This window comes from Macrobrachium rosenbergii, chromosome 56 (genome assembly GCF_040412425.1).
Source record: "Macrobrachium rosenbergii isolate ZJJX-2024 chromosome 56, ASM4041242v1, whole genome shotgun sequence".
NCBI lineage: Eukaryota > Metazoa > Arthropoda > Malacostraca > Decapoda > Palaemonidae > Macrobrachium > Macrobrachium rosenbergii.
In genome coordinates this window covers 10410002-10426801 of record NC_089796.1, presented here as the reverse complement: position 1 = coordinate 10426801, position 16800 = coordinate 10410002, and the positions used below count along the sequence as shown (strand labels likewise).

At 36.9% G+C, this 16800-nt stretch overlaps 1 protein-coding gene across 4 annotated transcripts in view; it reads left to right on the top strand.

Annotated features, from left to right (window-relative positions):
- Nucleotides 1-16800, top strand: part of LOC136836372 (uncharacterized) — a 204194-nt gene that overhangs the window by 128828 nt on the left and 58566 nt on the right. For all 4 annotated transcript variants that reach the window (XM_067100564.1, XM_067100563.1, XM_067100565.1 and 1 more), the window contains 5 exons: nt 2566-2769; nt 4259-4366; nt 9878-10022; nt 10478-10635; nt 12688-12817. In XM_067100564.1, the coding sequence (XP_066956665.1) occupies nt 2566-2769; nt 4259-4366; nt 9878-10022; nt 10478-10635; nt 12688-12817 (745 nt within the window). The remainder of the gene's footprint in view (nt 1-2565; nt 2770-4258; nt 4367-9877; nt 10023-10477; nt 10636-12687; nt 12818-16800) is intronic.

Genomic DNA, 16800 nt, shown 5'->3' with positions numbered 1-16800 from the left:
GAATAAAATCATAATTTCGATTTGTACTGATAATATATATCAAGTGGTCGAACTATCAGATACCGATTACGCCTTATCCATGGTTATATTTTTGTATCACATAAAATGTATAAAAAATCTATATTTACAGATACTTTACGAAACAGTATTATGAGATACGATAAGCACAAATACATTTCTATATTTTCTGATTAAAAAAAAAGTGGGATTCACATGCGAAGTTTTAAAAAAATGGGATTTCCATGCTAAGTTTGAAAAAGTGGGCTTCACATGCGAAGTTTAAAAAATTGGATTCACATGCGAAGTTAAAAAAAATGGGATTTACATGCTAAGTTTAAAAAATTGGGATTTACATGCGAAGTTTAAAAAAATGGGATCCACATGCGAAGTTTAAGAAAATGGGATTCACATGCGAAGCTTAAAAAAATGGGATTTACATTCGAAGTTTAAAAAAAATAGGATTCACATGCGAAGTTAAAGAAAATGGGATTCACATGCGAAGTTTAAAAAAATGGGATTTACATGCGAAGTTTAAAAAAATAGGATTCACATGCGAAGTTTAAGAAAATGGGACTCACATGCCAAGTTGCTCGTAGAATTACAGTGAAAAGTCAGAACTAGCATTGATCTAAACTATGCAATTCGGTCAGTGTGGTTCTTCAGTGATTGGTCAGAACTACCAGTTGAGCCAAACTCTCATACGTTATGTCATTATGTATTACATTGTACTGAACTTTCAGAATCTAAGGATAGAAGTGTTGATACGGTTCCAGAGCAGTTGTGTTTTTTGCTTAACAATAAAGTGGTTCCAAGAATTATGAAGAAATTTCCCAAATTCTCTTGGAACAAGTAATTTTGGAAGGTGAATGACGTATAGATAAAATATTTTCGAGGGTGTACCAGCAAGCTTATACGCCCATTTGATGTATATGTAATACATGTCAAGAAATCTTTTGAAATGAATTGCCTGTTCTGTTGATGACAGGTCAGTTCGAGTTCAGAAGTTCAGAGGTCAGAACTAGAAGGTAGCCACAAACTGTTTAATCAGGTCAAGTTTGTTATACATATGGAAGGTCAGAAATAGCAATAACCAGAACTATTAATTCTGTCTAGATGCGTTCTTTGGGATCTTTCCCAGGTAGTGACCCCCAAGGGTTTTAACCCGGTATGTATCCGCCTTTGCGGCGTGTTTAGTACAAGCCCGTTGGGATGACCGTAAAAACATAAACAAAAGACTGTAAATATCATAAAGATAATGACCCCCAAGAAATATTAGTCCTAGATAACGACCCCTTAAAACCCTTAGGGGTCACTATCTAGGAAAGATCCGTTCTTTGTAGTGGCAGATCAGAACTAACAGTTACCCCAAACTATTTACTGTGTATTTTTTTTTTTTTTTTTTTTTTCATTGGAAGGGCAGCGCTAGCGATTAGAAAATTGTTTAATCTGTCTAAATCCTTTCATTGTAAAGGAAGGTCAGAAGTAACAATTATCAATTATTGTATAAATTTATTTTTTGCCATTGCAGATCAGAACTAGCAATAGCCACAAACTATTTATTCGTAGGTTTTTATTTTTGCAGTAGGTGAAATCGTTTTCGTGCAGTGGAAGGTTATAAAAATCAATTTTCCACTGACTGTTTCATCTCTCTAGATTTGTTCTTTGCAATGGCAGGAAAAACTAGCAGTCACCACAAACTACTTGCTCGTCTGATTTTTCTTTTTGCAATGGTTAATTAAAGTCGTTTTCTTGCAGTAGAAAGCCAGAACTAGCAATTGCCACACTATGTAATCTGTCTAAATTCGTTCTTTGCTGTGGAAGGTCAGAACTAGCAATTGCCACACCAAGTAATCTGTCTAAATTCGTTCTTTGCTGTGGAAGGTCAGAACTAGCAATTGCCACACCATGTAATCTGTCTAAATTCGTTCTTTTCTGTGGAAGGTCAGAGCTAGCAATTGCCACACCATGTAATCTGTCTAAATTCGTTCTTTTCTGTGGAAGGTCAGAACTAGCAGTTGCCATACCATGTAATCTGTCTAAATTCGTTCTTTGCTGTGGAAGGCCAGAACTAGCAGTTGCCATACCACGTAATCTGTCTAAATTCGTTCTTTGCTGTGGAAGGTCAGAACTAGCAATTGCCATACCATGTAATTTGTCTAAATTCGTTCTTTGATGTGGAAGGTCAGAACTAGCAATTGCCATACCATGTAACGTGTCTAAATTCGTTCTTTGCAGTGGAAAGTAAAAACTAGCAATTGCCATACCATGTAATGTGTCTAAATTCGTTCTTTGCAAAAGGTCAGAACTAGCAGCATCACAGACTTTTTGTTTTTAAATTCATTCTTTGCAGTGGAAGATCAGAACTTGCAATGTCGCAAATTATTCACTGTCTGAATTCGTTCTTTGCTGTGGAAAGTCAGAACCAACAATATCACAAACCACTCGCATTCTGAATTCGTTCTTTGCAATGGAAGGCTATACCTAGCACTTGTCCGACCATTTGAATCATACGCCAAATCATTCTTGTCAACTGAAGCCTGGAAATCTCTTTCTACCGTTTTCCAGGAGAAGATCGCCGCCCTCCACGAAGCCGCCGCAACTGGGAACGTGACCAACGTGAGACGCCTGGTGAAGGAGAACCCGAAGCTAGCTATGGCCAGAGACAAGGATGGCGCTGTGGCCCTCCACTACGCTGCGAAGTCCGGAGATCCTAAAGTGACCAAATACGTCTTGTCGTTGTATCCTGAAGCCGTGACTCTCGAGGATAATGTGAGTGTTTTTAAGGGGACAGAGAAGGATTTTGATGATTTGGATTAAGCTAAAAGCCTGTGAACAAGGTCCTCATAAAAATACCTTATGCCAAATAAAACAAAAATAATGAAATCTCGAGGACACTGTGAGTGTTTTTAGGGGGACGGAGAAGGATTTTGATGATTTGGATTAAGCTAAAAGCCTGTGAACAAGGTCCTCATAAAAATACCTTATGCCAAATAAAACAAAAATAATGAAATCTCGAGGACAATGCGAGTGTTTTTAGGGGGACAGAGAATGATTTTGATGATTTGGATTAAGTTGAACGCCTATGAACAAGGTCCTCATAAAAACACCTTATGTCAAATAATAAAAATACAGTGAAATCTCGAGGATAATGAGGGTGTTTTTAAGGGGACTGAGAATGATTTGGATGATATGGATTAAGCTAGAAGCCTATCAGCAAGGTCCTCATAAAAATACCTTTATGTCAAATAAAAAAATTACAGTTAAGTCAAGAAAAGTAAATAATGAAATGCAGAAAGCAATGACAAATAATGATACTTGTCATGGATTAATTTAAACAGGGTTAAACGATAGGTTAGAGATAGGTGGTAAAAATTTGGCACAATCGCATAGGACTTCATTCTACCCTAACAAGTTCCCTAAGATTTAAAAAAAAAGTCAACTCTAGCCATGCGTATGAATCTAGAGGTGGATATTAGTGAAAGGGTGTATTTTCGTTAATACATTGTATTGTCAGTTCATAGCAAGATGTAGTATCTGTTATCAGAAAATTTATGTCGTAGTAATGTGGGGTCTGAGGACCTTGAGATAAAACTTCAGCTATATCTGTTAAGGACTATAAAATCACAACAGTTCTTGGACGGAATTTGTTTAAATTAGTCTCCGTGAAGAAACGTGACGCAAGAATACACTGGTTTATGCATAGTGTAATAGATCATTTTTAAATGAAGATTGTTGAGATTGCTCAGTTTACCACCATGCTACGTCATCCATCTTTGGATCTTTCATGTTTCAGTGTAGTTAAACGAGGGTTTTATAGGCAAAGCTCATCTTAAAAAAGTCAAGGATCGCCTCTTACTAGTATCTAATTTTTAATCAATTATCTCGCTGTATTCTTTATCCAAAATGTTTAGTGTGACATAAGTCGATGATATTTATGACTACATTATCAGGTTTCATTAAATGCCCTTAATTGTATAATGCTGAAGGAAACGTCAACGCCAGTTGTCTGCATGACAAGGTTATTTAGATTTCATTTTTACTACCTTCTCTCTAATTCAATTTTCGAGAATTTTACCGTATTATTATCGAAAAGTAAAAGTAATTCTACTGTTGCAATCAATGGAAGACGTAGATTCAAGCTCAGTGCAAATTGTAGGGTGCACAAACTGAAAGACCCACTTTTTAGTATTGTTTCTCAAGACGTCGTTTGTGCCAAGTGCCCTTTTGAATTATATTTGCCACTTTCTTCCCTATGCAGGAAGGAAGAACACCGCTACATTATGCCGGCATGGCTCACGGGGCTGGTGCTGACGAAGTCTTTACCCTTCTGGAGAAGGAAGGCGCCAATCCTGACGACGTCGATCTGGTAAAGTAGTTTTCTTGTTTTGGGTGAAAGGTTCCTCTTCATTTCGAAGAGCTGTTTATTATTTTGTATATTCTTTAGAATATTTTTATAGTTGTATTTAAAATTTTTTTCCCCATTCTGTTTGTTCGTATACAAGTATTATTGATGTTGTTATCTTATAACACCTCTGAACTCTAGGTTATCGTTTTACATCCATGCGTCTCTTTGGTGACAAGTTAGCATTTCTTGAGTGTCATATGAGACATGCATTATTTGCTTTTCTTCATTAACTCGAAATATTGAGTAGAAAAACTCTTAAGACTAAACTCGCCTTTCATGGAGAGAAGGTAGGTTTTTTAAATACGGCATTTGCTTGTAGTTTCGTAGTGATTCAATTTAGATCAAGCAGCTACTTACCAATATCTTTATTGGGATGAAACCCTGTTATTTCATTTAGATCACACATATGTCCCAGCTACATTTTAAACGAAATTTTTAGCTGTAAGTGATAAAGTAAGAGGTCGCAGAACACAAGAATGCGTTATATGGAGATGCCTAGGGTATACTTGATATAATTTTCCAATCGTACATTCACTTTCAGGGTTGGGTAATGTGTCTTGCTCAGGGGCATGTTGACACGACCATAACCCAATGACTACTTCTCACATTCACAAGTCAAAGTGTAAACACGCGAAAAAGATACCGTGATCACCTCCACGTAAACCTCTATTATAATTTGCACTTTCAAAAATGCATTTTGAAAAGATGTAAAGCATTTATATATGTGTGTATGCATATGAAAGATGTATTTAACCCCATGTTCATTCTTTGAAAAGACATGATTAAGCATATGTGAATGCTTGTGGATAGTTGTATATATATGCATTTGTGTATGCTCTTTTATTCTTGGACGTAGCACTACATGTACAATGATATAAGTATATACTGTATTTTATAATACTCACTCAGAATTGCAAACACCTAACCTACGCGGGGGGTATAAGTTACACTGCAGACAGTACTAAGCGTTATTTTTCTAGACTTTGATCTTTTCCCCAAGCTGTCCAACTGCTCTGTCTTGATTCAACTTTTATCAGTCATTCCGAAAAACGTTCTTCAGGCTAAGCCTCTGAGCATTTAGAATTGTCTCAGTGATTTGATCAAACTACTTTGTAATGATACATCTACAATCTGAACTGATTCACTGCCTTCAGCATTGAAGAATTGAACTCGTGACAATGAGTGCAGTCAACCTGCCGCATGATAGGCTACCATGAATATCTACGTTACCACCGAGTGTGGTTTTAGTTCAGGCCAAGATGGCCCCCTTGGAGATAATTCGTACCAAAATCTTACTAATCTTTAGAATACCCACTAATGAATGTGTTCACCTACATTCATGCAGATTAGACCTTCCATTCTCTTGATATGTTGACACAGGTAAGCACGACCCCTCGTGATTCGTTGTTGGCGTTAAATTTTACATTGCACTATAGTGAGTTGTATTTCGGGACACTGACTTGTAAGATTTGCTTTGCCAATATGGAATGAGGGTTCCCAGTGAATTGGTGTTTAGTATACATACACAAAGAGCCTTTGGTGAAGTCAGCTTCATTAGGGTTTTACAATAACGTGTCATTTTCAGCATCTTTGTTGTCAAGCTGACCTTATTGGTCAGTGATTTTTTTTTAACTTGACTCATTACTACCGAAGGATGAACACAATATAGTATTCATGGATGTCTTTACAGTACTTACGTAAGTGGTGGACTCATGTCTTGAACGACTGACAACGACCTTTACTGATTGTTAGAAAAACCTAAATTGTGAAAGACTGGTAGGAATGTGGTGATTGCACCAGAACTAGACAGACTTTAAATTTTAGGTCCAGATAGATTAATATAATTAAACATCGCCATACAGTATTTCTTTTATAAATCTTACAGCTGTAACTTGTGTATACTACTGTACTTTGAAATCTATCTCATATAGACGAACACATTTTTCTTTATTTGTATAATTACTTGTATATCACTAATTATTGCATCTTCTCAGTTATTTTCCGCGGCTTCACATCAACCACAAATCTCTTGCGGTTTGCTTTAAAGTATATCTAAACTTGACAGACGATTCAAAACGCACAACATTGGGATTCATAATAAGGTTGAGTTTTTATAATCAGAAATAGTAAAGATTTGAAAACTCGTTATCGATAGGCATAATACGTATGGTAATGGTTCAGCATATGATTAAAGTTTAATGAATTATTAGTCACTCCAGTTTTTAATACTTTGAGTAATGTATTATGATATTAACTGGAGGATCTCTATATTAACAAATCATAGAGCTTGAAAAAGTTCTATTCACTAACTAAAGTTCACTTGTATACAGAGTACTGCGCTTGTCATAAGATAGATAAATTCATAGGCAAATAATTACATTATACAATTGTAAGCTCCGTGAGAAATCCCACATGTTGAGTTTTGTTTCGTAAATCCTAATTATCAGTGAAATCTGTTAGACTTTTACTAAGAAGATGGAATGTAACGTTTTGACTCTGCCTACAGAGTGGCAACACTCCAGAAGACTACCGCCAGTCTTCTTCAAGATCAAACTTATTAACTGTAGACAGTCATGAGCGCGGCCGGACTAAGACTCGGCAGGGTAAAAATGGGAAGTCCAATGGACCTTCCAGAGAACCGTCAAAGGGACCATCCAAAGGACCATCCAGAGACCCATCAAAAGGACCATCCAAAGACCCAGCTAAAGGACCATCCAAAGACCCAACTAAAGGACCATCCAAAGAGACATCGAAGGGACCATCTAAGGCACCATCCCGAGAACCGTCAAAATCAAGGGACCCATCTAAGGAACCGTCTAAACAGAATTCGAAACAGGCATCTAAACAGAATTCCAAGCAGCCATCTAAACAGAATTCCAAACAGCCATCTACACAGAATTCCAAGCAGCCATCTAAACAGAATTCTAGGCAGCCGTCAAAAGAGAGAGCTGCAGACCCGTCTAAAAAGGACAAATCAAAAGATCCGTCTAGAAGTAACTCCAAAGCACCTTCAAGAAGAGGTTCCAGCCCGCATGCTGTGGTTGGAGGTGCCAAAAACAATATAGAGGTCATCGCAGCTATAGCAGCTGCAGAAAAGAACGACGATTTCAAGCCACTGAACGACATTGTCATCAGGGGCGATGGGGAAAAAACTGTTAGCAGACTCCAGACCAGAAGAATGACTACCTGAAAAAGATTCCAGAGAGCCTGGTGAGATTGGGGAGCATCCAGAGGGTGGCTGGAAACTTTGTGCCGTGTACCTGAGTTCCCTGTGAAAAACTGTTGACTTCAAAGCACTCTGGGGACTTCAGGAGATTTTGTTTTGACCGTGTTGTTGACTTACAAGACTTGCACTGATGTTTTGCATGTTCTACATGTTGTAAATGTTGTTCATGTTGGAAGAGTCTTTCACTGCAGACGACCTTCTGATGATGAACGAAAGGATGTTGGAAGAAAAGGACCTTAGTAGCATGTTCACAAATGTCCTACTGAATGTTGTGCATTGCATGAATTTTTTGGTAACTTATGAAAGGAAACTAGTTAACAACAAGATATTTTCAGGAATGATGAAAGTTAATCTGTCTCTTGTTTTTAAAAGCTACATTTCAGGTCTTGGTAGCTTTATGTTTTGTAGTGTTAAGATTGCCAACGGTAACACTTCTACATCTCAAATTTTACAGATTGGCATCATAATTTGTAAGATGGAACTCAGCCATTTCTTTCATTCATATATCCGAGCTTCGTTCATCATGTAGTGTTATGTATTTATGTATGTATTACAATATACAGTAGTCAGAAAGTAACAGAATGCGGCTGAACAATATCAAATGCCAATCATTTGATATGTGAGCATAAATATTTTAGTTTTAAGATACAGTCTTGACGAAAAATTGGACCATACTAACACTAAGGAAACTTAATCAATAATATTTTCGCATTTGCTTATCTAGTTTACCTAATGTTATAGACAGTTAGGGATCCACTCAGGCCTAGTTTAAGAATGTTTTGTTTCAATCATTTGCTTCGGTCATTTGAGAGTTTTTTTCATAAAACTAAAATCGAGCAGTCCATTATGACTGAATTTTACTGGTATGTTGTCCTTATATTTGATAATTGGATCTTGTTTGGAGAGCTTTACTTCAAATGTTGACAGAATTATCAGTCCGCATTAACTGGATCTTATTTATATTTTATAATTCTTGTCTCAGATGTAAAGACTTCGAAATCTGCTGTGACTTGACTTTATTCATGATCTGTTGTCATTCTTTTCTCATATATATGAGAATTGGAGTGATTTTGGAGTCCCAACTCGTCATGTAATTCAACCACAAACATCTGAGATAGAGAGAAAACAGTCGTCAGTGACGGAGCTTTAAACTCTGTAGTAACAAGTTACCACCTGTGAGCACAAGACCTCACAAGGTTGTGTGTGTTTTGAAAAGATGTCTTGGTTGTTTCAGGATTCTTGTGAAGTTCCACAATGTACGATTGTTTGTTGATTATGTCGTACATGTGCTTACGTAAACCGTTTGTTTGACTGGACCTTTATAGTCTACCGTTTGGATGTGCTTGCACGCAGAATTGCCTGCTCTTGTGTGTTTCAAATGTCCCACCTCACTGTTTTGCAAGAAAATTTTAAATAATTCAGTGGTTATTGTTCCGTTCCAGGATTTTATGAAAGTGTTTATGACCCACTGATTTAAGTAACACGTATAAAACTAGTACATTTTCAGCCTTTTTAGGCAGAACAATGACTGATTTCACTTGAAGTTGTGTGTTTCCGTAAACATTAAATCTAGAATCAGACAATAAAAGTAATAATGATAGATTAATAGACAGGTACAGTCTTTAATTACTTTACCGTAATTAAACTCGGTTGCTCTTTAGAATCTATTGTGCATTTATTTTGAATAGTTACCTGACAGGTTTTACAGTTCGACTTTGAATCCCTGTTTATTTTGAGTGCCGCCCTTGCTACACATTCGGTAATCTGGTTATAGTTTGCTTCGGGTAGAGAATACATAATAGCATTTGCAGTTGCTAGAGGTACTGAATACCGAGCTCTTGGTATTACACTTATGAAGGACATAACAGTGAAACGCACTTGAAGATAATTTTGAATCGTCCCACCCCCCATTTGAGCTACGTATCTCCAGCAAACAAGCCCTTTCTAAACATACACCCAAATGACTTCATCTTCATATACTCCAGGAACTTCATACCTGCCAGCAGCCCTTTCTGTTCTCTTTATCACCTGCCTTTGCATTGAAATCACTGGGCGCAACTTGTTTGATGCCTCGCATCGTGATATGATAAGACCATTCGTCATCAGGATTGCTCAGACTTGATTTGATTGAATGAAAGTATCTGAAGATTTATTCATGAATAGCCATTAGTCTGTAGTCGTAGATTCTGTGGTGCAGAAGCGTTTAGGAAATATGTCTAACAGATTTGTTCACGTGACTTGTGCAGGATGCCATTGAAGAACTCCACTCGGCAGTGGAGGAAGGAGAGTCCAGGAAGGTGATGCAGCTGTTGGACAAGAAGCAGAAAGCCCAGACGAGAGACAGGAACCAAGCGAATATCCTTCACAAAGCCGTTCTTCACGGACACACTGGTACTGTGACCTTCCTCCGTATTTCGTTATTTGTATGACCCGCCTCCGTCAGTGCACCTTAAGGTGTGCACTGTAGGCTTTACTTAAGTTCTTTGCAGCGTCCCTTTGGCCCCTAGCTGCAACCCCTTTCATTCCTTTTACTGTACCTCAGTTCATATTATCTTAGTCCATCTACTTTTCCACCCTCTCCCAACAACGGTTCATAGTGCAATCTGAGGTTTTCTCCTGTTAATTTTCAGACCTTCCTTACTCATTTTCGTCAGCGCTGAGTGACCTAAATTCTATATTCTATCTATCTATCTATCTATCTATCTCAGACAAAGGTGTAACATGCCTCCATGGCATTTTGATAATTGCATTTTTTCCTAAGACTGACCAAACCAACTTGTGTCATTGAGTACATCTCGATCTCGTTGAAATGACAAAACAATCATAATCTTAATTCTTTATTGCAGACCTTGTTCGATACATGATTTCAACCTTCCCCGAACTCATCAAGCAAGAAGACCGCGCTGGCAGGACGCCCTTGCATTACGCCGCCGTGCTCAGGGACGGAGGACACATCTACAAGATCCTGGAGAAGGCAGGGGGCAATCCTAAGGCCAAAGACCATGTGAGAAGGATGTGTTCTCAGATAGTGAAATATTCTTTAGATGGAGTAATTGATGAACAAAATGATCTAAAAGAAGTGGAGTTAAATATCAGAAAAGGAGAGCTGTGGAATTATATATATATATATATATATATATATATATATATATATATATATATATATATATACATATATATATATATGCATTACTATACATATATATGTAGATAGATAGATAGTAGATAGATATATAGATAAATGAAGGGGAGGATGTGATCAAGAATGCTAAATCTAATAAAAATTTGTACAGGGAAGTAAATACAAAGAAAGAGATTAATGAAGAAACAGATCTCGTTAAGTCTGCAAACAGAGAAATATGCCGTATGAAGTAATTGTACTTTGAAGGTCTCTTCAATATGGAAGTCACAAGAGAGGCAGAGTTAATTGGTGCAAGTGGGGATAGAGATAGATGGGGAATTAAGTTGAAGATCGATAACCAATAGATAACGGGGATACAAGTGAGATGCTGTGATTCTGGTGTGACAAGTGATAAGTGACTGATCTTGGTTCGTAGAATGTGTATGGATGAGCAAAAAGTCCTGGAGGGGTGGGTGAGCAGAACAAGCGACTCAATTTATAAAGATAAATGGGATTTCAAGAATCATATACGAGCAAAACATAAGGCAGTCCCAGAGTTGAGGCAGAGATCCGTTCCTGAGGCGTGACTCAAGTCGAATCTTAACTTTGAAAAAAAAATTAAAAAGTGATGAAAGCCTTACCTTTAATCCTGTGGTTGGTTTGTACGAGGGAGCTCAGAAACTTGTACCCAACCTAACGTCACCTTAACTTTGGATTTTCGCCGTAAGTTAAAGGCGAATTTTTTATGAATATTTTCGAGAAGTGCTGTAAAATCGGATCGACTTATGTCGAGACCGCCTTAACTCGGGTACTTTGTTTTATCAGTGAAGTTGTATGTAGGATTATGGCAGAGAAAGTAGGAGAGATGAGAAAGGACTGATAAAGGAAGAACAGTGTGGATTTAGATGAGGAAGGGGGTATGTAGATCATGTGTTTCTTGAGAAATATTTATGTGGGAAATTTCACAGTATGTGGCACAGATGAACCTAGAAACAGTTTTTGATAGGATTACAAGAGACAATGTTGAGGATATACAATATATAGATGATAATTTGTTGAAGGCTATCAAAAGTTTTTATGATGAAAACAAAGCACACATTAGACTATGTTGAAGACAGGGTGTCTCCAAATATGATAATAACTGTCAGGGATGGAGTATGGCATAAAGTCAGAGTTGGGAAATGATGATGATGTGAAACTGTGCAATAATGGAATGATTTGTGAATGGAATAGGGAAAGGTTAATACTTGCAGATGATGCAGAACTGATTTGGGGTTGTGAAGAGAATCTGCAGTAACTAGTGAAAGAGTAAAAACGTGAGAAAATTAAGAAAGTTGAGAAATGACATAAGCAAGAGTAAGGTCAAGGTTATGAGAGTAAAAGGAAGCAAGGAAGATGGTGTAATGAATGTTCATATGGATGGTGTAGGAATGGAAGGAGTTGATTTGTAGTGGTATTTGGGAGTACATATTACTTACGCAGGGTGTCAGGACGGGGGAAGAGGTGAGTTGTAAGGTAGCAGGATGTCTGTAGAAACCAGTGGGTAAGTTGGGAGGGATTGTTGAGCCATCTGTCCTTTACGGAAGTGAAGTTTGCATGCTGTTGGTTCCTTTTTATAGGTATATGAAGTTTCCAGTTTTATGGAGTTTCATCCACAATTCAGCATATAAAAGTATGAGTGTGATAGTGACCGTAATATATGTGTGTGTGTGTGTAGTGTATATATCAAATAAACACAGCACAGTAATATACATTGTGTAGTTGTATGGTATTATGATAAATTTTATGAAGTCATCGACGAGATAACGCAACATGTTATTGTGTATATATCTGCGACATATTTTGTACGATGATGTAGTCGATCTTTATTCACGTATCTGCAGTCGGGTGTATTTTGATAAATGTCACTATTCTTATTCTATATTTCCTTTTCAGTCCGGCCACTCTCCAGAGGACTACAAGAACGACCCGAAGATCCTAACGCAGTGGGACCTGATGAAGGAACTCGAGGAAGGAGTAGGTAATACCAACGCAAAAGGTCGACCTGATACCAAGGGGAGCGAAGGTAAGGGAAGAAATTAATTTTTTTTTAAGTACTTGATTTATTCTATCTTTGCTAATTAGACTGAGTTTACCTTTTGAACGTCAGTAGATCAAATGCAGCTTCAGTAAACGAGTAGATGGCGCTTGTATTCAAGTGAAACTAGTTTTATCATTGTCCGCAGACCTTTCATGTGCTTCAGAATATTTTATCTTTGTCAGTGGACCAGATATAGCGTTGGTTGCCAAGTAGAACAATTGTTTTGACATTAGGATTACCGTAAGATCTGTAGCGTATTGGAAATGAATGTCTGAACCAGCTTTTATGGTAGTCTCAGCACTGCCTGATGGAGAATTAGCAGCCAAGTAGATGAATTTATTATACTAAATTTCACACAATTCATCCAAACTAGTTTTGTGCTGGCATAAGGAGTGATTGACCATCGCTTGCCCAGTAGATGTACTGCTACAGTTTAACTCTGCTGATTTTGTAGCTTTTTTGAAGAGAAAAACAGAAAATCAAAAGGACAGACGATTTTTCTTTACAGGATATTAACACGTTCTCTTAAAGAAAACTATTCTACGACGACAAACTTTGTGTTTTATGATGACAAACATTTTTAGTATTTGAAATATATATGAAGTTGTGCATCTGCAATGCTTTGCGAATACGGACTACAGCTCAGGATAGTGAAAGTCATATCATTTCCTCCTAATGCATAATATGTACTAATAATCATCTTTCTTTACAAACTCAGTATATTTTTTTTTTTTTCGTTTTAACGCAATCGTTGGTAATTCCATTCATGTTTGAGGTTGATTTCGAGTCTGATTTCATAGTGGATAGATAAAATAAGAATACATTCAAACCATACCAATTCCATGTTGTGTGCTGATCGTGATCTTTACGTTTACGTTATATGTAATTATTGTGGTTTCGTTTCTCAAGTTTACATTTTTTTTTTTTTTTTTGCAATTCCATCCGTGTGCAGAATTGGTTTAGAAGTTCATTTCATACTGATGAGTTCACTTTTAACATATCTCAACAGAATAGTGTACATCTTTCAAATTTCCATAACTTCTGAGACCGTGTTGATATACCAGCCTTTTTCGATGCCTGTTGTGTTTGATGATCTTTCTCTAACTTGAGGCAACGAATCACCAGGCTTATCTCAAAAGAGAAAGGATTAAAACCTCGTTGTTGTTTAATTCGCTTTTAACAATGAACCCTACAGGAAGTAAACGGTGTGTAGATAATAAATACAGATTTTAAAAAAAAACCGTAAGCTTTGGCCATAACAAGATTAAATTTATGACACTTTTCACTGATCTTAATTGCACCTCTTCGACTGGTTGTGAATTGTAAAGTTACAATGCACCTATTAAAATTCGTCTGGATACAAGATGCTCTGAATTATAAAGCTAAAGCACCGGTTAAAAATTCAATTTTTTTTATTACCAGCACCATTGGTTACATTCCATTTTGAATTATAAACCAAAAAGCACTCATTAAAATTCTTCTGGCTATCACAGCTATCACTGTCGTCCCTTGTGATACTTTGTGGTGTGAATATTAAACACGCAGTCATTTCTTTGCACGGGCGCTGGCATTGCTAAGCAAACAACACTTGATAAAAGGAATGGCCAGGTACTTATGATTCTGCGACGATTACCAAAGCATGCTTCAGTGAAATCTCCTTTTCCTCCTTCGTGCAAAGGCTATGCATTGCAGTCCTTGCAACTCTGCAAAGCATTGACCCAAAGTTATTGATCTGCATGTTTCTGCATTTCTCGGACTGTTAGCGCAGTTTGGCTAGTTTAACCGGAGCTGCAGTCTCGGATATATAAATAATGGTAGGTTGCAGGTTTTTTGCACGGTATAATAAGCATCAGAGTGACATGTTATCATGTATTCGTGATTGCTGGTACGTGTTCTTGTATTTCCAAGTCCATTTTAGATATTGAGGATATCATATACAGTATTATATCGTACATAGCAAGAGAAATTTTAATTTTGATACGAATACGTGAACGGAACAGTATCTAATGATAGATGGAAATAGATTGAAATTAGCGTTCATTTTGAATGTTAAAGAACGAACGTTACGTGGATCGTATCACAAGATATTGCTCAGTACTTGCAAAAGTTGAAATAATTCGTGATTAAAATTCCGTATTTTAGTTTCCTTGAAGAAGGTATAACTTGAACTGTTAATGATGTAATGTTTTGTTAGAAATTATTTTGCATCTTGTGAACGTATAGTGGATTGTTTAGCCTTGAGCCACTGTACTGCACATTGACAAGTGCGCCCAAGCTATAACGTACTAGAGTAAATGTATACTGTCAGTAGTTACAACGATTCTTGAAGCATAGTCTTTGATACACTAACAGTCAAGCTTCAGTAACAAACTCTGTTCTGTTCGTTAATTTAACGAGAAATGGTTACCGCTAATTCTAAAAATTATTATTATTATTATTATTATTATTATTATTATTATTATTATTATTATTATTATTATTATTATGCACCAGTTTCCGCGAAACAGATCAAGGTCACTAACTCTCTACGTAGGCATCCGTAGAATGGAATGTCCCTGTATAAATAAAGAGCTTGAAGAAGTATGATGAAATTCAAATGTTGCTTTATTTATGCCCAGGGTCACGGTGAAAATTTGGTGCATCATCTCAGCGGGTAAAAATCAAATTGCCATAGACTTTTAGTGATATATTGTTTTTTCAGTAACGTTCGTTATCTGAATGAAGTGGGCTCTTGTTTTAAAACCAAGTAGAGGCAAAGGTGCGAGTCACCTTCCCGTTTAGAATTCCATTGGAAAATGGATAGCATGTACGACGGACTTTGGGTCAATGCTTGAACAGGCTGAGTCCTATGAAAATGACATCTGTTGCCAGCGGTTCACAGGAAGCTTTTTTTTTTCACTTTTCACCTCTTCATTTTCCGCATTCATATTATTTACACATCTTCATTTGACACCATCGGCAGCGCCACTTCGATCCTCGATTGTCCCAGAGGGTGAGCAATGAGGACGTGCGAGTGGAACCGTGATGAATCCTCATAGCTGTTATCTATCATATCTGCTTCCTATTGCTCTCACTCGGGTCATCAGTCATCCTTATTCAAAAGAATGTGCAGTGTGTCACAGGGTTTTTTTGCTTGAATCTCGTACTATAGTGTATACCCAGTATAATGTGTCCCCTTTAAATTAAGCTGACACAGAATATTTTTCTTATACCGAAGTTACCGTGAGCTCTTCTGCTCCCTATCGACTTCATTATTATTATTATTATTAATATTATTATTATTATTATTATTATTATTATTATTATTATTATTATTATTCAGAAGATGAAACCTATTCATATGGAACAAACCCACAGGGGCCACTGACTTAAAATTCAGGCTTCCAAAGAATATGGTTTTCATTAGAAAGAAGTAAGATAAGGTAAAGGAAATACAGAAAGAAGAGATCCCACTTATTAGAAAAGAAAAAATAAATTAATAAATTAACAATTAGATAAAAAAAAATGTGTCAAAATGCAAGGCGAATAGTATTAAGGCAGTAATGTATTGCACCTTATCTTGAACTTCTGAAGTTGCTGTCAGATTTTTTCCACTGGGTAAGATGTTGCTGTCAGAGGTTTCCGGTCTGTCGAATGGATTTTGCTCTGACAGATGTTGCTGCAGGATATTATCTCCTTAATGACTGGATTTTTCCCCGTCGATGTTGCCTATTGATACTGTTTTTCCTCATCATTATTGCTGTGAGCTTTTCAAAACGGTGCACAATAGGGGGTAAAATGTATTTCAGCACTAAAATGGAATATTATCATGTCACAGCGCTAATTGGGATAAAATTGCGTTAATAAAGAATATACCTGGCAGCAATGTAAGTATTGTGGAATGCGTTGCTTCATCATCAAATGAGAAAAATATCTTTCTGCAACACGAGTAAAGACAATATCGTGCAAAACTTTCTCCGAATTGATAG